Source organism: Eupeodes corollae, chromosome 2 (genome assembly GCF_945859685.1).
Source record: "Eupeodes corollae chromosome 2, idEupCoro1.1, whole genome shotgun sequence".
NCBI classification, from domain to species: Eukaryota; Metazoa; Arthropoda; class Insecta; order Diptera; family Syrphidae; genus Eupeodes; species Eupeodes corollae.
Window position 1 is genome coordinate 103,141,828 of NC_079148.1, and position 27,957 is coordinate 103,169,784.

Consider the following 27,957-nt stretch of genomic DNA (forward strand, 5'->3'; position numbering starts at 1 on the left):
TGAACAACAGGGAGTGGATGGCGATTTTTTTTCGAACAACATTTTTTTCAGCGACAAAGCACATTTCACACTCGGTGGATATCTAAATAAACAAAAAAGTCGTATTTGCAAGTCTGAGAATCCTCAAGTAATTGAAGAGAAGACTTTACATCGACAAAAATTCACTGTTTGGTCCGGAAGTGTGAATGGTTATTACTTATTCAAAAACGACGATATAAGGACTGTCATCGTCAATTCGGAGCGTTAAGGTCATATGATAACCGATAACTTGGAGATTATGTAGTTTCAACTAGACGGAACCACATGCTACAAAACTGGAGAGAATATGAGAAATGCAAGAGACATTTCCTGTCCGGGTAATTTCTCGTCGTAGCGATATCAACTGGCCACCAAAATCATACGATTTGACATTGCTGAACTATTTTTTGTAGAGCTCCGCGAAAGACCGTGTTTATAGAGATAAACATTGAACTCTTGAATCAAAAACGAACATTCGTCAAGTTATGGCTAAGATACCGCCATTGAATATTATAAACGAAATATTGAATAGAAGTAAAGCGTCAGTGGATAAAATTATACAATATTGTAAAACTTCAAACGTTGCTGATACCACTGACGAACTTTCAAACATTTTTTTACACACGAAACTAATATTGTACACATAAGCGATGTAAAAACATCGACACAGCCTTATCAACAATTTTCTCAATCTATATAAATGAATAAGCTGATAAAATCGAAATTCGAAGTCTGACTCCTAATAAAATCTTAAGGGCTGACGGATTCAACAAATTGTGAAAAGAAGTTTGACACACGTTTTAAAAACTCCAGTTCTTTGCCCCATTTATAAAGGAGTAAACATTAATCTCTATAAAATCATAACAAACAGGTCATGATCGTAGACTTCAAGGTGCTTGACACGTTGAGTCACGATAAACTGTTGGATGTCTTTTACAGAATTTGTATTTGTAAAGCAATTTTGAAATGGATCAAGAGCTACCTTTAGAAACAACATTTAAACTAAAAGTCAAAAGTTCATGGAGGAAGAAAAGAAGCTGCAAACATGGTGAACCACAAGGGTCAACACTGGGTCTGGTGCTTTTTATACATCTACGGATTTTTAAGAAAAGCACGACGATGTAGCTATTGTTGTTAAACAAATGTGTTTTGAAACCGTGATTTCTATGATGCAACAGGAGTTTGATAAAGCCACTCGATTGTGTTACTATTTTGGATTAGTCACTAACGCAACTTAAAAAAAATGGTGCATATTTTTGAACCAAGTAAACCAAAGCATTCAATTAAGAGAGGGGTGGAAAGGAGACGTTGGTGCACATTGGTTTTGAATTCCTCAATATTGCAATGGCTGAGAAAGACAGAGTGTTACAAGTCATTCCACATTCGCATAGTACGGCTAAATAACGAATCTCCGTACTTGACAGTACGATTGAAGTTGGGCTCGAGGGTATATTGATGAGCATTCCTAGAAGCGCGAGTAGTACGGTTGAGCTGTTTAAGGGGAGGAAAACAATTGGCTATTTCTCTAGAGCATAAACCATTAAAATAACGGTGAGAGAGGATGAGAAAAGAAACATTTCGACGCTGTTCAAGTGACGTCATTGATCTTATGATGGTAATATCACCAATCCATCTAAATGCTGTACGTTCAATACTATCCAAAAAGCTTAAGTAAGTTGCAGAAGCACCAGCCCATATATGGGAGTTATACTCAAGCTTTGGACGTATATAAGTCTTGTAGATAACATCCAGATCAGAGGGGGAGAAAAACTTCTTGCATCGCCTTAGAAAACCCCAACATCTTGGTTCATTTTTGGCGCCATCGCGGTTTCTTATTCCCCATTGTACAATGCTGTTTAGGTCGGAATATAATGAGCTTATCATATTTTGTCGTTGCAGTTCCACATCTGAAGAAGAGGGGTGTGAATCTAAAAACGAGTATGAAATACTAAGAGTACTGTCGTCAGCGAACCAATGTATTTTATTAGAAGTTGCAGACAGGAGATTATTAATAAAAATGAGAAAGAGTGTTGGAGATAAAACAGAGCCCTGGGGCACACCAGTATTTATTTTGTGGTTTTCAGACTTGAATCCATTCAACACAACAACAATACAACTTGTACTGAACGATTCGAAAGGTAATTACTAATCCAATGAAGGAGGGATCCATGAAAACCGAAAGCACGCATTTTCGATAAGAGAGCCTGATGTCAAACCCTGTCAAATTCTTTTGAAATATCTAGTGCAATAATCTTACTTTCTCCAAAACTATGTAAAGATTTCCTCCACTGTTCGGTGAGATGAACTATGAGAGCACCATCGGACCTATTGCTACAAAAGCCGTATTGCCGGTCATTAAGAATCTTTCTATCTTCGACATATTCCTTTCGCTCGGAACGAGGCCTGAGGAGTAGGACAGATGAAAAAGCTTACGCAGTGGTCTTGCCAGCGATGAAGAATGCCTCTTCAGAACAATAACTGGGATACCATTCGGACCAGCAATTTATGTATGTTAAGATCTTTTAGGATTCTCGCTACAGTACGAGTGCGAAAAAAGATTTGCCCCATAGAACCATTAACTCGCTCAAGTACAGGCGGAGTCATAACACTCACTGGCAGCGTTGAATTGCCGGAGAACTGCCTAGCAAAGAGATTAGCTTTCTCTAAAGAGCTTACAAAAGGAGTGTAAGCGGAGAGATAGAAACACTTTGTGTGGTACGATACTATCAATTATGAACCAAGTTATTACAAATCTTAAAAATAAGTTAACTTTTTAAAACATAAACAGAAGATAACTTTTGAAACATGAATAAATGAATTTTGTTTTAAAAAGAAGTAGACGTAGTAGGAGAAATTCCGAAATAAAATAGGAATTTTGACAATGCAGCTAGGAAATTATGTGCGTGAACTTCACTTCCAAAACACCAATAATATTAATAGTTATTAATATTAGTCCACAGAAGTTCATGCATTTACCTAAATATCGAAATGACAACCTGTAATTTTCCATGCAATATGAAATGCACACCTAGATAATTAAGTCTTTCTTCGTGGTATGTTATTTACCCCTCTTATGGATTTGCTTCAACGATGCCGCTACTTTGGATTAAAGAAAATGATAAATTTCATTAAAATTATTATTCGCACTTATGTTTTCTTGTTGTTGTTGTTATCTCCCTAAATAAAAGTAATTACATTTTCTTTTCTTTTATATGTACGCAATGCAATATATGAATTATAATTGCGATTGGAATTAATAATTCAACCTTGGATAGACACATCAGAAAAAAGAAAGCTTTGACTTCTGAATTCAGTTGCTTGACGTTCAACCATGAAGTCGTCGTTGCTACTCAAGAAACCTCTGGCACTTGCTTGGATTGTTCTAATAGTGCGTTTGAAATTTTCCTCAAATACCAATCTAAATAGTAGTTTGATATCTTCAATTATTAAGAAACTACATGAAGTCCACGAAATTGAAACATTACCAATATTTCGGCATAACACCTTCGACGAGGACTTCCCAAACTTTACGGATTTATTCAAAATGATCACCAAGGATGCACCACTTCCTCAGTTACATTTTGTTGAGTTTGCTAACGGCGAATTGCACTATCGTATCAACTGTGATCTGGCCTTGTCGATAGTTCTTACTAAGCCTAAATCATATGGTGTCCTTAAAACGGTTTCGGAAACTCTGAATTTTATACATAATTCCAAGATGTTTATTGTCCTAAGTCGACCGGTGGTGTTGCAAGACTTGAACTATCTGCTGTATTGGTTGGAGGAGGAGAAGTTTTTTCTGGTGGTGGTGCTTTTTGAAGAGAGAACTACGCATCAGATTCGTGTCTTCACCATTGATCCTCATCCAAACTTCAAGTGGCTGAATCGAACTGATCTGATTGACTCGGGCAAACTCTTTCTGCCTACAACAAACGACTTTAAACAGTATCGCATCGAAACGCCCTACATAGAAGATGTTCCAAGGGTCTTCTCGTACAAATACAAGGGCAAGTTGCATTTGGTGGGGAGGAATGCCAACATCATAATGATGTTCGCAGAGTACATGAACATCAACCTCGTTAAAACTTTTCTACCGAACTCCGATCTGAAAATGGTGCTCAAGCAGCTTCCATACAAGAAATGGGACTTGAGTCTTCACTCCTATTCGATGTTCTATTTAGAAGATTTCGGCTGGAGCTATCCACTTGACATGATCTACTTTTGTGTCATAGTTCCGGTGCATAGGGCTGTTCCGAAGAATGAATACTTTGTGACGGCGTTTGATTCTGGAACTTGGGTTGCCGCTGGGTTTGGTGTCATCTTCATTGCAATTTTCATGAGCTTCGTCGATCCAAGAAAGTCATCGGTGGAGGATGATGCTGGAATGCGGTACTTTTTCCGCAGCCTAACCTTGATGATGTATACTCCGAACATGTCGTGTCGTATGGACCCTCCCACTATTCGACAATTTGTCTTCTACGCACAGGTTTTCCTCTTGGCCTTCGTACTGTCCTGCTTCTATTCAACCTATTTGACGAGTTTCTGCACGGAGATGGTATTCCGACCGCCCATCGAAACCGTTGACGATCTTGTTCGAGCGAACCTTCGGATTATGATAGTGGACTATGAATTGGAGACAGCTCAAAAGTATTCCCATTTTGGGGAAAAGTTTCTGCAGCTTCTCTATCCAGTTCCGTATTTCGAGGTTATCAAACGGCGGGATAATTTCGACCACAACTTTGCTTACACCATTCAGCAGGACCGCTGGTTCTATCTGCACAAACAGCAACGTGGGCTTAATCATCCTATGTTTCGTATGTCGAATATTTGCTTTGGGCCGCATTACCTCATGTTTCCTCTGCGTCAGAACTCCTATCTGACACCATATTTGTTGGGGTTCTTTTTGCGGATTCAGCAAGCCGGATTGGATTTTTATTGGGAAGAGGAAGCATTTCGCTTGGCAGTTGCAATGAACTTCTCAAAAGTGTGGGTGGATCGAACGGTGTTTGTTAAGCCACTGGATTTGGATTATTTCCATTATGTTTTTGTTGGATGGTTCGTTGGATTGGCAGTGAGTTTTGTTAGTTTTATGGATGAGTTATTCAGGAAACAGAAATATAATATTATTTAAATGTTCGATACAATTATTAAATGTAAAAGTTTTTGGCTTAAAATAAATGCACAATGCTCTTGAAAAACATTTATAATATTATATTGGTCAAAATAGTTTGAATCGAGCTTCGGAATTTTCTTGTTTTTCCTAATTTGTTCGATAAATATCAACTGTGTGCAAAAATAAGTTATTACAATGATTGTAAAAATATAATTTCTACGATTGTTGATACATACAATTTTTGGCTATTGTTAAAAACAAGCGAGTTATTTGATGAAAACTAGTTTGCCCTAAATGGCGCCCAACACATATGAGATAGAATTACTTTGTTCAGAGTTCTTTCCAAACCTTAACTTTGAATAAACTTTCGCATTGAATTACTTCATGGATAATTTATTAATATTTAATTCATCAGTAACTTTAATATAATTTTTATTGTTACATCAATACAAAAAAAAGTACTTTAAACTCAATTCAAAGTAAAGTCATTCAGTTTTGTTTTATTCGTATTGTGTTGTTCATTGAAACTGATGAGTAGGTCTCTTGAAGTCACTTGATATTATCATAAGTATACTGATGATGGATGGATGGACAGACGTCGCCCCCCCCCCCACTCATACTTCAGAAACAAAAGAAAAATTTTGAAGCGATGTGAGGTTCTGAGTTTCTCTTCAAAGTTTGTAATAAAAAAATGACAATGTACAAATTAATTTACTCGTCGTCGTAAACTCACAATCAAAAATAAAAGCATTTTGAACTCTACCCGCATATTATAGTTTATAGTGAACAGAAGGCTGTATGGGCGGGCTTCACACGCACATATGCGACTTCCATCACAATTCAATTTGAAAAGGACTTGCGTTGCGTTGTGACTTCCGTTCGTTTATGTTCTATATGAAAAATGTAATGAGACCAACCAAAATAAAAAAAAATAAAAATAGCATTAAAGTTAATTCTAGGCAGCCTATAATTACTTTTGTCCGGAGGGCTGTAGGTATTCATATTTTAAATTCACAAAGGAAGAGAAAAGTTTCTAAAGAGACAACCAGCATTGACGATAGCGATAGCGAGTCATAAAGTAGAACGTCTCTAATCAAGTTATGAAGTCTTTTTTATTGTGTAATTCAAGACAAACTTACCATTTTGTTTAAAGTCTGGTTGTTATTTGATTTGTTTGTATGAAAAGTGGAAGTTATTGCGAATTCAATTTTTCTCGGAAATAATTCTCTGATAATTCTCTTTGAGCATTGAAAACGTGAGTGATGCTCGAATGCTTCCTTTAAAATTTACTGGTTTCAGGTAAAAAGTTCCAGGAAATTGCTGATGGAATATTAAATAAGGGAGAGATATCAGAAAATTCGAAAAATATTAACACAAAAACAAAATTCCACTCGAGATTCTTGGTATAATCTAAAGAATTTTTTTACTGAGAATTTTCGAACTTTGAAAGGTGATTGCGGCCAAATGTTTGAGCTCAAAGTTTTATCCAAAAGTAAATCCACTTGTTTTTAAATAATATGTCTATTTGTTTTTTTCCTATCCAAGAATCCTGGATTTTGAGGTGCAAATATTTCCCGGTAAATTAAAATTTCATCAACATTTTTTCTTATTTATTATTCTGCTGTTACAAACGAAGCAAAATATTGATGATAAACATTTACCAAGGTCGTGAAGCAAAAATTTAAGACAATTAGTCATGTGAGGATTGCAAATCACGTGCGTCGCTAAAGAACAACTAATAATATTCCTCGTGTAGCTCTTAGTGTTGATTTAACAGATTGCAGAACCGAGTTATGATAAAGAATTCTGTATGGCCGGAATAGGAAAATATTGATGTGAACGACCGACGTTAATGAGACCAAAGAAGCTTGACGGCCTCAAAAATGTGTAACTTTCATGTTTCTTCGACAAAATAATTGACGTTTAAAATTCACGTATTTTATGAACTTTCGAAAATGTTTGAAAATGTAAAAACATAATTTTTATACAGACATTTTAAGTAAATACATTAAATAAGAAAATTTGTATTATAAGACTTTTGTTGACTTCATTATTTGTTTGATTTCAAAAACCAAAATTGTTTTTCAAGAAGGGCTGGTATATGTTGTGTGTAGATGTCGTGGAGTTTGCTGTGTCGTACGTAGAGCCGCGCCCGCGTGCCGTCCTGCTGGAACCACATGTCGTCTTGTTCCATATTGTTCAATTTGGACCAGAGAAATTAGTTCTCAACGTTATGTAGGGGTCTCTGTTGACGGTGACTGCCTCACTCACGTCGTTTTCAAACAAATACGGACCAATTACGCCGTTACTTTTTGAGGATATATTATCACTTAATGAACCTCGCATTAATTGGTGTCGTTTCATATACCGCAAATTTTAATACAGCCATTCATCCAAAAATGCGCCTTGCCACTAAAGATGATTTTTCAGCCAAAATTGGAGTCGTCTTCCAAACGATTCGAAACCCAGTCAGCGAACGAATGGTGCTTTTTCTATGGTCGTAAACTTTGAGCTCCTCTGGTCAGTTGAATCGACGCAAAATTCGCCAAGTTTAAGTCTGCGAAAGGTCGAGTTCTTTTGCACGGCGAGGAATAGACTGCCTCGGGTTGTGCTGTATAATTTCGTGGACCGCGACGATGTTCTCGGCCGATCTTGGGTTCCTTGAAAATGAGGGAGTTGGCTGATTCTTGAATTTTGAAGAGTCGACTATGAAGGCCCACCACGTCAACCGTAGAATGGGCCGAATGCGCGCAACGTATGAGTTAAAGAACCCTCATTTTGATAATAAAGTTTAATCATTTGATCGTGCTGTTCAATCGTGTAACTTCTCATGATGATTTTGCATAACCAATTGAATAATAAACAAACGATGTGACAGATGTCACCAAAACAAAATGGCCGCCACGGAGCACCAAAAAAATCCTATATAAAATTGATGAAAGGGAAGATGGTTTAGAGTTTTAATTAAAAACGGTTAAATGAAGTATCAAGAAGAAATACATTTTATAGGGTTGCCTTTTTTATGCGTTATGTTTCTGTTTACAAAATCTAAATTTCAAATTATAAATCTTTTGATAACTTTAAATAATGTTTTAAGTTTTTTGAACTTGAGTTTCAAGCCCTACCAGTCATTGCTTACCTTAGAAATGATTTCTCTTAAAATTCGTATCCCCTGAGCATTTCAACAAAGTCAATACTAAGGTAGGTGATCTCACTTTTGGAAAAAAGTATAGGTATAAACCATCTCAGAGAGCTAGCCCTCGATGCCGTTCTATTACGCTAGCAGACATTTGCTTTTGGTGAAGGTAATTTCTGAAAACCTCACTTAGAGCAAGTAATCAGCTCTGGGAGATGGAACAATACCTTTCTTTGCCTGACTCCTTTTCTCAGCTGGTTGGCCCTCTTACTGAAACCCCTTACTCTTACTCTTACTCTTACTCTTACTCTTACTCTTACTCTTACTCTTACTCTTACTCTTACTCTTACTCTTACTCTTACTCTTACTCTTACTCTTACTCTTACTCTTACTCTTACTCTTACTCTTACTCTTACTCTTACTCTTACTCTTACTCTTACTCTTACTCTTACTCTTACTCTTACTCTTACTCTTACTCTTACTCTTACTCTTACTCTTACTCTTACTCTTACTCTTACTCTTACTCTTACTCTTACTCTTACTCTTACTCTTACTCTTACTCTTACTCTTACTCTTACTCTTACTCTTACTCTTACTCTTACTCTTACTCTTACTCTTACTCTTACTCTTACTCTTACTCTTACTCTTACTCTTACTCTTACTCTTACTCTTACTCTTACTCTTACTCTTACTCTTACTCTTACTCTTACTCTTACTCTTACTCTTACTCTTACTCTTACTCTTACTCTTACTCTTACTCTTACTCTTACTCTTACTCTTACTCTTACTCTTACTCTTACTCTTACTCTTACTCTTACTCTTACTCTTACTCTTACTCTTACTCTTACTCTTACTCTTACTCTTACTCTTACTCTTACTCTTACTCTTACTCTTACTCTTACTCTTACTCTTACTCTTACTCTTACTCTTACTCTTACTCTTACTCTTACTCTTACCCTTACTCTTACTCTTACTCTTACGGCCTTTTTGAATAACGAAAAGGTTATTGTACTCGTCAATAACATTTTGGTGCTTTATTATGTCTTTAGTGTCCTTCTGGCTGCCTCATTTTTTCCAATTTTGTCAAAAATGGTTTGGCTCTGTTTAAGTGGGTCTTGAAACAAATGCCTGATGACTTTAAATTTTCACGAGTACCTCTGCTACGGCTGGCTTTACTTTACCCGAGGGTTTGGCTGGGTTGTTCGGTTGAGAAAGCACAGAAGATTTGGGAAGCATCACAGCATCGGAAGTTCCAGTGTACTCCCCGTTACGGTCTCCTGGAGGCCGAAAGTTTATCCTCAAAGTTTGTAGGTTGTAAGTAACGTTTATAGTAGAGGGGTTGTTCTATGGTAAAGAATTGAAAGTTCCTTTAGATATAGGAATTTATCGGCTGGTTTACCTCCCCCCCTTTCATTCTGCCCCACTTATTATAAAAACGCTCAGACCGCCACTGAAAATTAGGGTCGCTCAGATCACCACTGAGTAGGCGTAAAGAAAAGTTCTGGCGAACCGGTAAATTGGCTGGTACATTCCCCTCCCCCTTTCATTCTTTCGCACGTATTATGAAACCGCTCAGACCTCCACTGAAAATTATTTAATCCATATCTATGGTCAGAACTTGCTGGAGGTTGAACTATTGAAGAGTAACGGAAATCACAAATAATTCGTCCTGACCTTAACTGATACCCATCTCGACAAGTCTAAAGACAGTTCTGGTGATTATCACCGACTGGCACCCACAAGAAGGGTCTGATACTAGGATTTTTGTCGAGCTCCTAAAATTGTAAAAAAATGTGTTTTTTTAAATAAACAATTCAAAACCGAAAATATTGACAAAAAAATATTGTTTCACAAAAAATACATTTTATAGCATGAGACTTCGAATTTTTCAAAATCACTTTTGAGACGCTAAAATTCGTTCGGTTTCATAGTGCGGCGGCCGAAGCGGCGACGCGTGGTACTACGTCTCGCAAAAGCAACGAAACAACCGCAATTTTGCAAGAAAAGTTTCATGCCGCTGACCTTTTATTTCTGGAAAACTGCGATCACTTTTAATTATCCAAGACTTTTCATTTTGTGGTGACATGAAAATAAGGTTGATGCCAGTGCTCCACAACTTATTCAAAACCTTAGATATAGAACTTATCGAGAACATACAGCCTTAAATGTGCGAATTGGTCATGTAAAACTTTATGAAAAGGATAAGGTGCTGCAACCTTAACCATAGTGGTCTTTTAGCTTATATTGTTTTTCATTAAAAATCGCAATCCTTTATACTTCATAATAACAATTTATTGATTTCTCTTAAAAAAATCTTTGTTTTTTCCAATATAAAAATAAAACCTCTTATTGAAAAACCCTTCGTAATACATCAATGTGTCTAAAATTTCTTTTGAACCACGATTGAAACTTTTATTCACGATTGAATATTTATCTTATATTTTCCTCATAAAGTCAACTAAATTTTATTTATTTCATAAATGATATTTATATTATTTATTGTAAGAAATAATTAAAGTTTCGAAAAATAAAATAAAAAGAGATCATCGTGTCCTGGTCCCATTACCATAAAGCTGTTCCCATGTTCATTTTCGTCGATAATATTATTTTCGACAAAAGGTTTCTTTTTACCAATTAAAAATTTTTTAATAAATTAAAAGAAGTAAATACAACACAATTGTATTCTGGACTCTTTTTGTTTTTTTATTTCTCTTATCAAATTTACCTTAAAGTGGGTTGGAGGTGTACATTGAATTTATTATTTCCGCATAACGACAATGCGGTTTTCGAATTACAATCAATTTCTCAAAAAAAAAAAATCGATTGAATGTGGTGGCCCTGGAGGCGTTGCAGCGCGCTATGTTGTTAAACGGAAATATATAAACTGCATACATATATGTAAAACGTTTTGAAAGGATTCATTCCGATGGGATAAAGTATAGGTTGATTTTTTTGTTTGTAAGTTGTAATTCGAACTGCCTGTGTAAATATTCAAAAGGCGCCAAATAGTGTATGCCGTGTTTGTTTTGTATGAACAGTAATCGTATCATACTTTATAATAATTACAGAAGATTATAGGTGGATATTTTTAATGAAATTGCCGTTTTTTATGTATTAAATATATACAAACTAGCACCATCGTACTTGCGTTGCGTCGCTAATTCGTCAATAAGAAAGAAAACATAGTTGTCACTGAATGTTCATGAACTTAATTTAATTTTCTTTTTTTTATTTACTTTCAGATAACAAAAAGCTGTCAAAGGAACAAATTTTAAAAAAAGCCTCGTGAAGAAAAAAAAAACAACATTTTTGCGAAAATGATTGGGCCAACAATAATACAACATCTTATACGATATTTAATAAATCATCGTTCATAACACGTTTTCAAAACAACAACAAAAACCAAACTAAACAAAAATCTTACACAAAAAATTGGAAATAAAAAACGGAAAAAACCATAACACGCCAAAACCATAAAACCTGACGACTATTAAATTAAACAAAAATAAAATAAAATAAAATAACAAAAAACAAAAACACTACATTCCTATCCAAGTTCAAAGGCGTGAAATTATATCTTTTACCCCCCTACTCATAAAATAGACACCTTGAAAATATTAAACCTACCCAATAGTATAATTATGTAATTATATTTCCAAATAAAAACAATTAAAAGTTAAAAGTTCTTATGAAACAAAAAGCTTAAACAAAAACACTTCATCGCCATCTATTCACACAAAAAACCAAATATTTTTTGTCACACATTTTTTGTATTGTTCAGAAAAAAAAATTAACTATTAACTACGCCATTTAGTGCATTTTTTTAATTAATATTTTTATTATTATGATTAAATTATTGACTGATAGTTGTGTAACGTAAAAAAAAAAAACAATTTTTAATGAAAAAAATTATAACAAATGATCTCCTCCTTCTCAATCATTTACAACAACAACAAAAAATAAAAATACACCAGCTCACTACTATCTATCTATCGTATTCTTCTTATGTCTCCTTCTAACTTTGATGAATTATTATGCCAAATAAATTGATTTCGAATTTTTTTAAAAATTAAAATTAACTAAAATTTATTAAAAAAAATTAAAAAGAAAAAGTAAGCTTATAAAAAAAGGATCAATTGCTACGCTCACATAGGAATTTATTCATATACAAAAAATATAAAAACAAACAATATTTTATTATAAAATAAACACAAAAAAAAGAACATAGTCAAGGATATTGCATTTATAAACAAATTTATAAAACTTAGCATTTTATACGTCACAAATTAATAATAATAAAAAAAAAACACTTAGAAAAGGATAAAGAAAAACATCGTCAAAGTGATAGACAACAAAGACAGCTAGCCATTTGTGATTGGCGTATAGCTTTAAAAATATAAACAATAACAACACATTTATAACAAATTAGTAACAAAAATGGGCAACAAATGTTGTAGCAAGCGACAGGACCAAGAACTGGCCTTAGCTTATCCGACCGGATACAAGAAGAGTGAGTATGCCTTTGGTAATACGAACATAACAAGCGGGCAGAAACACAATAATGGGGGCTCGCTGGACTCACGGTACACGCCAGATCCGAATCGAGGACAGATAAAGATTGCCAGTAAAGGCGGTGTGGATATCATTCGACCGAGGACAACACCAAGTGAGTATGATTCCATAATATATGTATTATTTTTTGCATTTGAAATTTTTCAATCAACTTAAACAGATCACATTTCCTTCTTTTGAATGTCGAAAAATAGTCTGTGATTTTATGGCTTTGTGGGTTAACTTTGCTGTTAATAATCATCCACAATTTTCTAGGTTTCAAATTTTTCTTGGTATCCAATTTTCATAAACGTTGACCTCTTCCACTCTGCTAAATTGTATCAAAAATTGGAAAAAATTCCAAGTAAATAAACCAAATGCATTATAAGTGGGTGGATATAACGCCCCTTAATCGAAATTGATGATTTTTCGATATTTTCAAATAGTACTTCTTAATTGTCGTGGTCAGTCAGTCAATTATGTTTTTTTTACGATTTTTGAAGTGATATATCTCAGTAACTGCAATAGTCCCTAAAGAACCAGAGCTTAGTGACTTACAACTCTCAACTATTCCTGTGTGCGAGTAATGTTGCCAGAGATGGAAGGGACTTACAATTTATATGCCGAATCCGAACGGCTAATTTGAAAAAGCACTTTTTCATGGCAAAAATTACTCTTGGATAATTTGTCAATTCCTCGCAAGAGGCAGTACCCGCGAAAATTAATTTTTTAAATTAAGGTGGCACAGGCAGGGATTGAACCCAAGACCCCTTGCATAACAGTCCAACGCACTAACCATCACGCTCAACTATAGCTTAGCAAGTGTTTTAATTTTTAAAGTTTCTGTTTTCATTGATTTTGAACTTAATGAGGGGTCTAAAATTGGCTGAGTTTGTTTCTGTAAAATGGGAAAACTTGACCTTGATTATAATTACGTATAAACAGAGTTGGGAAATAATGTTTATGTTTTGAACTTAATTTCAACTTTCATTTCAATTACAAGTTATTTGTAATTGACATTTTTTCCATAACAACTACATTTAATTTTATATAAATTACACGTAATTGTAATTGAAAAAAATTAGTTTTAATTGTATATGAAACAAAATTCAATTACTTGTAATCGAAAATTGCGATGGGCTTATTCAAGTTCTTGAAATAAAATAATTTTAAACTACAGTCACTGTAATTTATTTCCTTATTATATTATTTTTGAGTAATGATTAATAGAAAAGGTAATCATTGCTGGTTTTTTAAAAAAAATTCAAGTAATTGGCGATTTTCAATTAATGTAATTAGTAATTGAAATTCTTTAATTACTTCTTAGAGTATTAAAAAAGTGTAACGAGATGTCAGTTAAAGTCAACTGTAAATGTATTTTTACTTGGGACATATAGGAACTTTATGGCAAGTATTTTATTTTAAAAAAAAATTCGACCTCAAGATTTTAATCAAACATGATATACGTTGGTAGAGAAGTCAAAAAAAGTGCGTCCTGTCATTCCGTCCGTCTGTATCCTGTGTGTCCTCGCAGCTTCAACCCATACCTTTGAGTTCAAACTTTAAAAGTATTTTTTAAGTGGATTCAAAAAAAAAAAGGATTTATTAAATTTTCCGTTAAGACTAAAAATAGCAATAGTCGTCCCTATACAAATACTTTGGTCAAAAATTAAAAATACGAATTCTCGAAAAAACGAACCCATAGATTTTTTGAAATGTTCTCTAAAGTTGTGTGTCTGAACTTATGTTCATTCAATATAAAAATATATTTTTGTATTTCTTCAGAATTGTACCTAAAATAGAACTGTTATTTTGTTGTTAAGTTTTCTCAACAACTAATGAACCGATTTCAATCATATCTTTTTTGCAGCTGTAAAATTTTACTTTTTCTATTATTAAAAAAATAATAATAATTTTTTTCAAAACTCGATATCTTAAAAAACAACTGAATATTATTTAACGAAAATATTCTTGATACAGCAACGCTGCCATCATCTTTCAGAACATCCATTATATACCCCAAAACAGCATCATCAATGAATTTCAAGCTGCATATAGAACCAACTATTCTACTGTGGACCAAGTTTAAGATCTTTTATGCATAATTCAACTAAAACTTCGGCAAAAGAAGCAACTCTACACCTTTGTCATCGATCTTAAGGCTGCTTTTGATAGCATTGACAGGAATGCTCTTATTTATAAGCTATTGACTCTCTGAATATCTTCGAAGATACTGGCTACTTTATAAAGTCTCTTTATAAGAATATTACTGCAGCTGTTTGAGATGGTTCGTGTTTGTCAGACTTCTTCCTTACTAAGAAAATCGTTCGTCAAGGATGTGTGCTGAGCTCTCTTCTTTTCGTTCTGTTTTTAAATGATCTTCAAGCGGAACTTCCAATTCGGTATTGTTTTAGACGATCCTCAAATTAACGCCCTGTTATATACGGACAATATTGTACTGTTGTCAGATAATCCCTCCAATTTGCAACAGCTAATTGAAGGTTTTAAGACTAACTGCATTCAATTGAATCTTGATAAGTCGGAAATAGTAATATTTCGCAATGGTGAAAGTAGAGCAGCAGTAAAATGGTTTTACAATAATTCTGAAATAAAGGTTTCTAATCAATACAAATATCTTAGCGTATTGTTTAATTGCAATATGTCTTGAAATGAGCATTTAACAAACAGATTCGGAACATCTAAAAATTCCATCAATGCAACGTGGTCGAGACTGCTGCGAGACAATACCGTCCAACACTCAACAAAGTTCAAAATATACTATGCCGCCTCAAGTTTGGCGATACCGGTAATACAACAAACATTGCAGTGTTTCATCATGAAAAGGTGATTTGTACTGCCCGAAAATACGCCTAACTTTGCTCTGCACCTTGAAAGAACCTCCTCCTTCCAGCTACATTTTTCTTTCATAAGACGAAATCTAAATCTTCCTAATAAAAGATTAGTCAACATTTTATGGAAAGCCATTATAGACAAGAAAGTCTTCTTGGTTAATGAATGGTTGGATTTTTTTTTCATGGATGTTCGTTGGATTTTTCTTTTGACATGAGTTTATTTGAATGGCCCAGCTTACATAACATTCTTTTACTGAAAATAAAATAAAAACACTGAACTGAATTTACAGTTTTTGCGACACAGTCTCAATTTCACGATGAATATTGGAACTTGATGTACTCTGGTATACCGAACTACTTTGATGACTCCAATTCACGTGATATGATTTCCATAATTTTTAAAGCTCGCTGCGGGTTCCTTAATATCAATGGAAGAGCCTTCCAAGGAGATACAGATGAATCAGAAAATGCTATGCACTTCATTGGAACCTGCCTAGTATTCAAAACGTTCAGAAAACAAAATCTTGGCAGCGGCATGCTTTCTTATTCTCAACTTCTCTACGTTCTTAGTGTCAACTACTACTCAAACTCAAAGCGTCATAACTTATGTATGTATAGTAACTTAATCAACTTACTAAGCTTATATACTTTTAAATTTCCTTTTTAACCTGACAGGCAACTTAAATGTATTGTCAAAACTAATTTGTTCCTAACTTCATATAAAATACACTTAATGAAATAATTTTAAAATAAATCACTCTAAAAAGCTTGGTTATATAACTCTTGGTAGACAAACCTCTAACTCCGGTAAAAATGAGAATGATTTAAGGATGCTTTACAAAAGGTTCGTTACTATTTTCCGTTTTATATTTTATTAAACATCAAGTAAACTAAATGTAAAGACAGTAAAAGCCGTGATATAAGCGGATGGTATCTTATTGATGGGTATGAAAATATACACCGAACACCACCTCTAAGTTTAGCAATTAGGATAGAATGTAAGGACTTTACCGCAAACCAAACCAAAATTTTCAAAGAAGAAGGGAACAATAATACTCATTGGATATAAACATTAATTCTTAAGCCATTATTGGCATCAAATGTTTGGTTTAGTGGATAAACACTTGACACTAAACAAGGCAAGCTATTTTACGAGTTTGACTTAAATTTAAAGACTACCTTGAATGAGAAGAAATAATTGCCATTGGAAGCAATAGCAGCCTTCATCGGTAATATTAGTGTGACAGGAAAAAATTTAATATATATTTTGAAATAAAATGTTCTATCAAATTATTTAAAAATGTCCGTATTAATTATTGAATGATGAAACATACAAGGAATATTTGTAATTTAAGGACGTTTTACTAAGCGAAAAGGCTGTCACATCAATACATATTCCCTGACGATTCGAAGTTAAAAGTTTAATAAAATGCACGACTCTGTCGCTAATGTAGATAGAGAGATAGATAGTTTCTTTATTTTAAGATATAAAAAATTTAGTAATTAGAAAACTTTTCATGAACCCCCAATTGCAATAACTGGTTGAAGAGTTAGGAAAAACTATTGCGGTAATTTAGAGCATGTTTGCAGTATCTATAGAACGTTGACCATCCTAAATCTCCATTAAGAATTTCATAGAGCCGAGTTGGGGGAAGAAATCTCAGTTCGAAATACACCCGCCGAATCTTTTGGAGTAGAGGACACGATGCAAAGTAGTGTGTGATGTTTTTTGGTTCTCCGGTTTTATAAAGGCTACAGATTTGTGGAAGATCAGTTCGATGCGGCATAGAGTTAAGAATCAGTGTTTCGACTCGCGCTCTAAATATGTAACTAATAGCCTCTAAAGAAAACTCGTTACTGAAGTAATTAGCATATGATGTTATTTGGTGGTTGAGGTTTCTATACACATTTCTTGATAATGTTGTTGAGGCTCTTGAAAGATGTTCACTGAAGATATGATCATCAGTCTTGACGATCAGATCATTGAACATGGTGTGCCATTGATTCAAATTGGACTCCAAAAAGAATATATTCCTGCCATTTGAAGAAGCTATCTGGATCCATTCCTTAAACGGGGAGTCATTTGTTTGTATAAGCCTTGTCATAATGGATTTGTAAAAGCTTCTTTCATCCCTCTTCATAACTTTCAATATGTAATCTGAGTTGTTTTTAATGTTTATAATGTAAAGAGGTGTTATGCCAGACTCTACAATCTACATATATAGCATAAGCGTTTGAAGAAATACCAAATACCTTTGTCGCTAATGTATTCAAAGAATCTTTTTAAAAATATTTCCTGTATCTTAAGATTTAAAAAGTTGCCTGCAAAATAATAATTTAAATGCCATTTATTTCATTAAAAAACTTTGATTTAATAATTTTTTTTTCGAAGATCGTTATAGCAATTTTTGAATTACTTATTTATGTATACATTTTTTTTAATTTTGTCTACAAAATATTTTTGGTATGCAGTTACTTGTAAATGTACATTTTAATTTTGCTAAGAAATGTTGACTCTTATTTTTTCTGGGATATCAAACTTTTAAAAATAGTAAAAAAAAATAATGACATTTTTGATAATCAAATATTATCAAAAGTTTATAAAAGCTTGTGCGTGTTTATTTAAAAAAAAAAATTGGTAGAGACTGCTGGTCCTTTCCGTCTTAAAACAATGAAAAATCGCCTAACGCGAATCAAGAAAAACGAGTTTGAAATTTTGAGAGGATAAAATTGAATTATGTTCCCTAAAAATTAGCATAAAACAAATCATTACATCATCACAGTTATTCTGCCGAATCTCTTTTACGTTTAGCTAAATTGTATTCTCATCAATTAATTCGGACTAAGAGTCAAAACTATCAATTTAAGCAAGCAAACAAATCTATTTTTTGTACGCTGATATTTCCTCTTAGAAAAGTCTTAATTCGAGGCAAAAGTTACGACTTAAGTTGTCTAACAATTTAAAAGGATGATTTTTTTTCACAGAACCACCATGTCTGTCTGTTAACGAAAGAGAAAACAACAACAGGTAGTAAACACTTGACATCATCTGTTATCCCTAAAATACTGTAGCTTCAATCCTCAAATGCTTTTCCTGATTGGCACACGATGAGCTGGCTGTGAATAATATCTTTCACTTACTTTGTAAATGTAACGCTTCTCGCGAGAAACTAAAACATCCTTCAAGATGTTCTCAAATAAGCCGTTCAGGCTTGTCATAAAAACTGAAACTGTTTTCACACTGGAATGTTCAAAAGTTGTAAGTCAAAAGGTTCTTCTAGAGGTAGACCCTCAAGAAAGCTTCTTCAACTCACTGAAAATGTAAAAATTATAAAAACATGCTGCTTAACCATCAAATAATAAATCACACATTTTAATGTATTTTCTTCTTTAAGCTGTTAAATCTTTGCTTTAAAGCAATTTTTTTGGAAAATTTTGTCTTATTTACGACTATAATTATTTTTGTGGTCTCAAGTTCACAAATAACTTTATCTATACTTGAATTTAGGTCATCTCTCGGAGCCTATAATTGACACTCTTATTAATTATATTTTGCTAACGACGTTGTTCATCACATACAAACTGAGTTAGTATAAATAAGTACATACACAATAAGCTGCATAACACCACACAAAAGATAATAAACCATCAAATGACCGACCGAGCGGCCGCTCGCCCTACCGAGACTCCGACCTCTCGACCAGTTTCCATGGAAAAGACCTCCTTTTGGTTATAAATTTATGTACTTAAACAAAGGTTTAGTTATAGCAGATATATGTATGTAGTATTATATGCTATAAGACCTAACAATACAAGTCAGACCAACACCCTCGTTACATTCATAAGACCTACGCAACTCAAACGACACGTGTTCTACTTTTACTTTCTTCCAAGTTGCTCACATTATTTTTTAGCCGATTACATACAAAGACTCAGGGAGGCAGCACGAGACTGGGCAGGATGTGACAAAACGCACACCAGGGGTGCCTCACAAACCAGGGGAGGTGCGGACCAAGTAATCATAAGCCAACAAACGTTAAGAACAAAAACACTGTTGGGTGCAATAATTTGAGAGAATCAATTATATTGGATTTGCTATTTCAATGTGAGAAGGAAAACAAAAGTTTTGTCGGCATTATGAGGCGTTTATACTAGCTTCTAGTTGTTGGGACTTTGTTGGCTGACATTGACCTGGTTTTCATAATTTGTTTTAATGTTTGACACATGACAAAAGACCCTTGCAAATAATTTGATATACACTTCAGTTCTTAAAGTATTTATTTATAAGCTCCGATTTTGACATAGATAAAAAGAATAGTAAGTTGATGTTATTGGTTTTTGGTCAAGCTTTTAGAAAAAGAAGCAATAATAAATTGACTTTGATATATGCAAACAAGCCCTATTCAAATAAAGTTCTGAAGTTCTCGTGAACACACACCTGTTACACCTTAAAGTCCACTTGAAAACCAAAATAAATACCCTCAAAAGTTATCTTAAATGCTGGAATGATATGTAAGCATTTCTAACTAAATTTAAAAAGCAGAACTTACAACGGCCAACCAATCTTCGGGTATCCTTTTTTCTAAATCGCTCTTTAAGAATTTCTGTTCTTACCTTTCTTATTTTCATTTTAAAACTTTTTTCTTTTTAATTTCTTCCATATAGCAACTGTACCAGGTGGTGTGGCCAAACGTCGAGTTGTTGTCGCCCTCTATGACTACAAATCCCGCGATGAATCTGATCTCAGCTTTATGAAAGGCGATCGAATGGAAGTTATTGATGATACCGAATCAGACTGGTGGCGTGTTGTTAATTTAACTACACGTCAAGAAGGCTTAATACCGTTAAATTTCGTTGCCGAAGAACGAAGTGTAAACAGTGAAGAGTAAGATTTTTCATCACACTATTTTTAAATTCAAATACTAAAATATTTATTTTTTGTTTTTCTATTGCAGTTGGTTTTTTGAAAATGTCCTGCGAAAAGAAGCTGATAAACTTTTACTAGCCGAAGAAAATCCACGTGGAACCTTTTTAGTTAGACCATCCGAACACAATCCAAATGGTTATTCATTGTCTGTTAAAGACTGGGAAGATGGCCGTGGATATCATGTGAAGCACTATCGAATTAAACCCCTCGACAATGGTGGATATTATATTGCCACAAATCAGACTTTTCCCTCGTTGCAAGCTCTAGTGATGGCGTATAGTAGTATGTATTTATACTATTCCTTTCATTCAAAAATATTAATCTTCTTTTGTATTTCTTATAGAAAACGCCCTTGGTCTATGTCATATATTGTCAAGACCATGTCCTAAACCACAACCACAAATGTGGGATCTTGGACCGGAACTGCGTGATAAATATGAAATTCCACGATCTGAAATTCAACTTATTCGAAAATTGGGTCGTGGTAATTTTGGTGAAGTGTTCTATGGCAAATGGAGGAATAGTATTGATGTGGCTGTGAAGACATTACGCGAGGGTACTATGTCAACGCAGGCATTCCTGCAAGAGGCTGCAATAATGAAAAAATTCCGTCATAATCGATTAGTAGCCCTCTATGCTGTGTGCTCGCAGGTTAAATTATACTCTTTTTATTATTATTTTATAGCTTGGGATCGATTTGTAATGATTTTGTAGTCTTCTACTTATACTATTTTTGTTTATAAGAAAGCATTATGTGTTCGAAATACTAACAGAAAGAGAAATATTTATTTAGAATGTCAAGCTTTACTCGTGTTCCCAATTTATTCAACAGGAAGAATTCTGATCATCCTGCACAATGTTCATTCCATTTTGTTAATGCATAAAATTGTAAAACTGTACAAGACATTTTCTATTACTTTAGCTACCTTTGCGTATTCAAAATAACGTTTTTAAAGTGGAAAAATAGTAGTCAAGAGAATAATTGTAGAAAAGGACTGAATCCCCATAATCCAAACTGTTGGTAGTCCAATTTAGTTGCTTAAATGCAGTTTATATACTTTCTTTACTATTTACTTACATCAAAATTGACTCAAACTGCGGTGAAGATGAGAAACATATGAGGCTTTTCTCTTGTATTCAATAGCGGAAGTAAACCACTTATCATCGTTTAAATAAACACAATAACCTACTTTGAATCTTTCTTTTAAAGTTCTTATTGTAGAAAAGTTTTACAATGGAAAAAATTGCAAAACAAACCTTCTAAGATCGTTCATTCACCTCAGTGGTTAAGTTAGGTTAGGTTAAAGTGGCTGTCCGTCATGGAGTAGGACAGACAGTTTAATGCTCCATTCCACATGAATTTTGAGGCTCTCTTCTAAGCTCAATGAAACTAGTTTGAGTCTCTACGAAACTTGAGAGGCTGATTATAAGATTTATATCGTTTAGATTGTTATAAAAGAATTCTCCTTAGTCGAAAAAATTGTCCAATTTCGACAATCATTGTGCATATTTTTGTTCTAAAAAATACCGCTTTTATAGAGTGACACACAATCGTTAAGAGAAAAAGCTTTATTTGGTGCTTTTTTACTCCACGTCTCTAAGTAAACTCGAAATCAAGTGTGAGTAGTTGCCAACCAAAAGTTTTTAAAGAAGATGTTGATTGTCATCAAAAAGCTTACACTTTTCTTAAGCCATTGAGGTCTGCAGTCTAAGATAAATTAAAATCAAGGTCAATTTTCCATTTGAAGTATTATTTTCACTTGAAGTTCATGTCAAAAAAGTTGTTGTGAAAATGCATGGCAGAAAAAAGTTGGCTTTCAAATGTTAGATTTATGTAAAATTATTATTTTTTACACGATTTCGAAAAATTCAATTCCAGATTGCTGCATATGATATCTTAAAGTTTTTGTCCAACTACCACTTTCTACAAATCCTTAAATAGAAATGATAGTCATAAAAAAGTGCTTCTCAAATAAAACGTTTTGACTCTTAATACAAAGTCTTTTAGTCAAGTGTTGAGGCTCACTTAGTTACATTAAAATCGAATTTTTTGTACGAAGTATTCATCTTAACGTTACATTTACTTGTTTCCTTTTAAATTATTATCGAAAAAATGTTCAATTTTGTATGTAATACATAAAAATGTAACTTGTTCAAACGCTACAGAAATAGTTCTTCTGATAACTGTTGGACTATTTCTGCTAACCCTCTCTCACTCTAACTCTCTCCTATATCCGCTACTGGCTCACTCGCAGAAAGAGTTCTAAATTTAATTTCAAAAGTTTTTTTGTTATATTAGTCATCTAACCCGCCAATCCCCTCTTCATTCAAAAATCTTTCAAGAAACTTCATAATTAAAGATGAAACTAAACCTTTTTAAGTGATTGTTTTGGCATACTTCAAGGCTTCTCCCGGTAACCAAATCCAGTGCAAGTGCTAAGTTTTTTAAATTACAAACTTTGAGAGAAGAGTTTCGGTTTTTTGAAAACTTTAATCATTCAAGCGAAATGGCTTCTAAATAGCCTACTAAAGTTTGTCAATATGGCGAAAACTGCTATCGCAAAATCCCGATTCATTTTGGAGAATTTGCACATCCTCATCTCGATAATATCTACGAGAAAAGAATCGATGCATCAACTAAAGAATACAACATTCCCGATAAATTCAACTTGTCTGAAAATGTCATTCGAATCCAATTGAAATTGCTGAAGAAACTATTTCCCAGACCAAATGCCACATCAAAAGTATCAAATGAAACAGCGTCAACAAGTAAACCACCCAAACCAAGTCCAAAAGCATCAAAAAGCAAACCAAAAGTAACTACAACACCTGCTCCAAGGGTCGTCGAGGGAGGCGGCTATGTTTTAGGTTCTTCTAAGACACAACCTTCAAAGAATATTGATGAAACATTTTCAAGCACTCACAGTCCACAACCTGTTGCTGGTACCTCCAGAGCATCCACAAGCTCAACTGATGGATCGAATCTATCCAAAAAACCCAAAATAAACCGAGACATTAAGGACTATATTTCAGTGGTATTGGCAAAAAGACAAGCTGCCGCGAAGTTAGAGAAAGCTGCTCCTTACTACATGTTCCTCACGGCAATAACCATTTTGAAACCTACTCACAAAACCATTGACAATAACACTTCAAGAAATTCTCGATGAGAGCCTGGGAGAAATTGAAGTGTCCTTGCAAATTAATTTCATGGTGGACATTGGATGGTTTTTGGGTCATTGCTCATTACTACTTCGCTGGAATATAAGATTAACCCTTGATTGAACTCTATGGCGAAGACACACCTGAATTAAAGAACATCTCACAGCCCAAACCTCAAGTGACAGCTATTAAAGTCAACATGTCCACACCCTTTGCTACCTCACACACTAAAATGATGTTATTCTGCTACAAAGATGGCTCAATGCGAGTTGTGATATCGACAGCAAATGTGTATGAAGATGATTGGCATAATCGTATGCAAAGACTTTGGATGAGTCGCAAGCTTCCCGCATTTCCAGAAGGTTGCGACACATCGATTGGAGAAAATAAGTCAAATTTCCGATCGGACTTGATGTTTTATTTGGTGCAATATAAATTGGCAAAGCTTCAGCCATGGATGGCGAGGATAAGGAAAACAGATTTCAGTGAAATTAATGTTTTTCTGATAGCATCAGTATGGGGAGGTCATCATGAATGTAATCGCGGGCACCCATGGGGCCATGAAATGTTAAGAACAGCCACGATGATTTGCTAGGTGGTGGATGTTTGCCTTATGGGAAGAACGCAGATGACAAACAACTTTGGCTGAGAAAGTATATGCATCAATGGAAGTCCAAACTATGATACAGATCTAAAGCAATCATATCAAGACTTACACCCGTTGGTCGGACGAGGGTGTCTCTTGGTTTATTTTGACATCGGCGGATCTATCAAAAGCAGCATGGGGAGCTTTTAATAAAAACACAAATATGGGACAATGCCTGCGAATCGCTAATTTTGAAGCTTGACTTGTATTTTTACCAAAATGTATGATTGGTGAGAATATATTTCCAATGAATACTAACAGAAATCAAGTACCACCGTTTCCAATTCCATATGATGTTCCTCTGGCCAAATATAGTCCCGATGATAAACCATTTCTTATGGATTATTTAAGATCCCAATTCAGTGTTTATTTTGATAAAAATGGTTTCTTTCTATTCAATATTATCTGCTACAGTTACACTTAGTTACCACAAAGAGTTGTTATATACCTCTGTTATAATTTACATTACAAGATTATAAACAAAAAAAAATATTTCAGGAAAATTAAAATTATGGTACAATTTAAAAACCAGCAGAAGTAATTTAAACCATTTTTTTTTCTGAAAAACCAACACAATACTTTGTTATACGGTTTTGTCTTCAGTTTAAATCGAGCCCTTTCCGCCAATTTATCGTAAGCGCCAAAATAAATTTCAGTAAACTACAAATCAAAATCTTACTGCTGGTCCTTGAAACAACTTGTACCCATAGTCAGTATTGAGAATTATTAACTATTCTAAAGTTAAGACATTACATTAGCCTTCAAGTCTCTATGTGTTACTATCAAATTTTAATAATTAAGTTGTCTTTTTTATTGAAAATGTCGTTTACGGTTAAATGGCGGGAAGGGCTCGATATGGACAATAACAAAATTGTCTACTTTTTTAAATCAAAACATTTCAATAATGTTTGTATCAACAAACAGTAAATATTTTCAATTCAAAACAAATAAAAAGGTGTCAAGTTTTTCATTTACAACAAATCAAGAATTATCGAAAACAAACTTATTTTAAAAGTTATAATGTTTTAGCCTTAAAAAATCTTATTCGACCAGGTCAGTCGGAAGATTTTTATTAATAAAGTTGGCTTTCATCTTAATTCTATAAAACTTTTTTATGTTTCTTTCAATTAACATCTGAATTACAAATCGATTCCATTAATTTACCATTTACTTAACGAAAAAAACAAACTTTTCTAACCTATCTTAAAAATTTCAGGAAGAACCAATTTACATCGTCCAAGAGTATATGTCTAAGGGTAGTTTATTAGATTTCTTACGAGAAGGCGACGGTCGTTACTTACACTTCGAAGATCTAATCTACATTGCCACCCAAGTAGCCTCCGGTATGGAATATCTCGAATCTAAACAACTTATACATCGTGATCTTGCCGCTCGTAATGTCCTCATCGGTGAAAATAATGTCGCCAAAATTTGTGACTTCGGTTTGGCACGTGTTATAGCCGATGATGAATATTGTCCGAAACAGGGTTCTCGTTTCCCTGTTAAATGGACAGCACCCGAAGCCATAATTTATGGTAAATTTTCCATTAAATCCGATGTCTGGTCATATGGTATTCTATTGATGGAACTATTTACGTACGGTCAAGTACCATATCCGGGTATGCATAGTCGAGAAGTTATCGAGAACATCGAACGTGGATTCCGAATGCCTAAGCCAACTAATCATTACTTCCCCGATAATATCTATCATCTGCTGCTGCAGTGTTGGGATGCTGTGCCAGAGAAACGACCTACATTTGAATTTCTTAATCATTATTTCGAATCGTTTTCGGTGACGTCAGAAGTACCTTATCGAGAAGTACAGGATTAAGACTAACACATTTCTATAGTGAAAGATTGAAAACCCAAACATTTTATTTCTTGTGTTTTGTGCTATTTAAAAAAAAAACAACAACAACAACAAAATATATGAAGAATATTGTTTTTATTATTACAACTATCATTATAATCAAATGTTTATCTTTCTCTCCCCCGCTCATGTACTCAGTCAGTTCTTATACATAGCATATTTTGAGTATGTAAACATATATACACTTATGTATATATATATTTACATTTTAGACCACAATTTATACCAATTTAGTTTTTAAAAAAAACTTTCAATTTATATCTAACTATTATTAATTATTTCTTTTCTTTCTCTCTTTTTTACTTTGAAAGAATATTTATTTTTTAATGTTTAAGAACAGTGAGCAACATCACTTTCTATTAATTATAAATCTTTTGTTTTATATTCAAACTGAAGTTTATATACCTACATACGATACATACATACATTATATATACAACACAAGAATGTATTTTTTACCCTAACTAAGTATATAAAAGTATGAAATCCTCTTTAAGTATTAGAACCAAAAAACAAACAAATTTTTTACAAGACTTATTTTTTCTTTCCATTTTTACAAAACTTTAAACAACAACAACAAATAAACACACAAAAACATAACAAAGAACCATGCCGAAGGATTCACTCAATGAATAACTCGATGGTGCGGTGCAGTGCAGTGTAGTTAAATAGAAATACAAAAATATTAATTAAAAATCTTTTTAAACAAAAAAAAAAACGAGAATTCAAACTCAAAAATCGTGTCATTTATAAGCGACAGAGATTGCATAGCTTTTTATATATTTACAATGTGCCCCATCCCATTGCAGTAACGAAACCCTGCACTGTGTCTGCCAATCACGTCTATCGACCAGTTTCAAAAATGTGAATCCTTAAACTCAAAACAAAACAAAATACTTTCCAAACATATTTATATGTATAATTTTTTCTATTCTTTTCTATTTATGAATATTTTCAAATAAAAGGATCAAGGATAGCATCCGAAAGGAGAAGAAAAAAAATAATAGTAAACGAAATATAACTTATTATTTTAAATAACATAACAAATTGAATTAAAAACAAAATGAAAATCGTGAAGTTATAATTTAATTTAGTAGTCGGTAACTAATCAGTAAGAATGAAAAAAAAAACTAGCTGTAATCTTAAGGTAAAATTAAATGAGAAAATGAAGACAAAAAAGTAAAAAAAAAAATATTAAAATAATAATAAATAAACGAGAAAACAAATATTTACCTACTTTTTACTATTTGATTTTTCTTTTGTGCATTTTTTTATTTTGTATAAAAAATAAATAAATTTAAAAAAATCTATGTTTAAGAATCCATATACAATACAATCATTTGAGTATATAAAAATAATAATTATTATAATAATAATAAAACAAAAAAAAAACAAAACAAAACAAAACCTATGTATACATAATAAAATTAATGAAAAATATGAAAAGAAAAACTAAAAACCAAAAAATTAACTCTAAACATTATATATTAATAATAATATTAAAAATAAAATATAAAACAACAAAAAAACAATCTTGAACAAGAGAACTATACAAGAAATAAAAACAAAATGAAAAAAAAATACAAAAAAATTATAAAATGATAAAAATAACGTGGAAAATCACACAATGATACAGTTCAATAAAGAGTAACATTTTATCCATACCATTGTTGTCAACCAGCTTA

At 33.4% G+C, this 27,957-nt stretch overlaps 2 protein-coding genes across 4 annotated transcripts in view; both read left to right on the top strand.

The window, feature by feature from the left end:
• The window catches only part of LOC129946458 (tyrosine-protein kinase Src64B), a 286,349-nt gene extending 258,400 nt beyond the window's left edge, over positions 1-27,949 (top strand). For all 3 annotated transcript variants that reach the window (XM_056056640.1, XM_056056641.1, XM_056056642.1), the window contains 5 exons: positions 11,510-12,933; positions 20,336-20,555; positions 20,626-20,879; positions 20,941-21,248; positions 25,619-27,949. In XM_056056640.1, coding sequence (XP_055912615.1) covers positions 12,705-12,933; positions 20,336-20,555; positions 20,626-20,879; positions 20,941-21,248; positions 25,619-26,233 — 1,626 coding nt within the window. In that variant the 5' untranslated portion in view covers positions 11,510-12,704 and the 3' untranslated portion in view covers positions 26,234-27,949. The remainder of the gene's footprint in view (positions 1-11,509; positions 12,934-20,335; positions 20,556-20,625; positions 20,880-20,940; positions 21,249-25,618) is intronic.
• On the top strand, positions 3,355-5,180 carry LOC129946459 (uncharacterized). The gene has a single exon (XM_056056643.1). The coding sequence runs from the start codon at positions 3,563-3,565 to the stop codon at positions 5,147-5,149; it is 1,587 nt and encodes a 528-aa protein (XP_055912618.1). The 5' UTR covers positions 3,355-3,562; the 3' UTR covers positions 5,150-5,180.
• Positions 27,950-27,957: the final 8 nt, after the last annotated feature.

Bases quoted from the DNA above. Each gene is read 5' to 3' on its own strand.
- LOC129946459 (XM_056056643.1), top strand. From the start codon at position 3,563: ATGATCACCAAGGATGCACCACTTCCTCAGTTACATTTTGTTGAGTTT.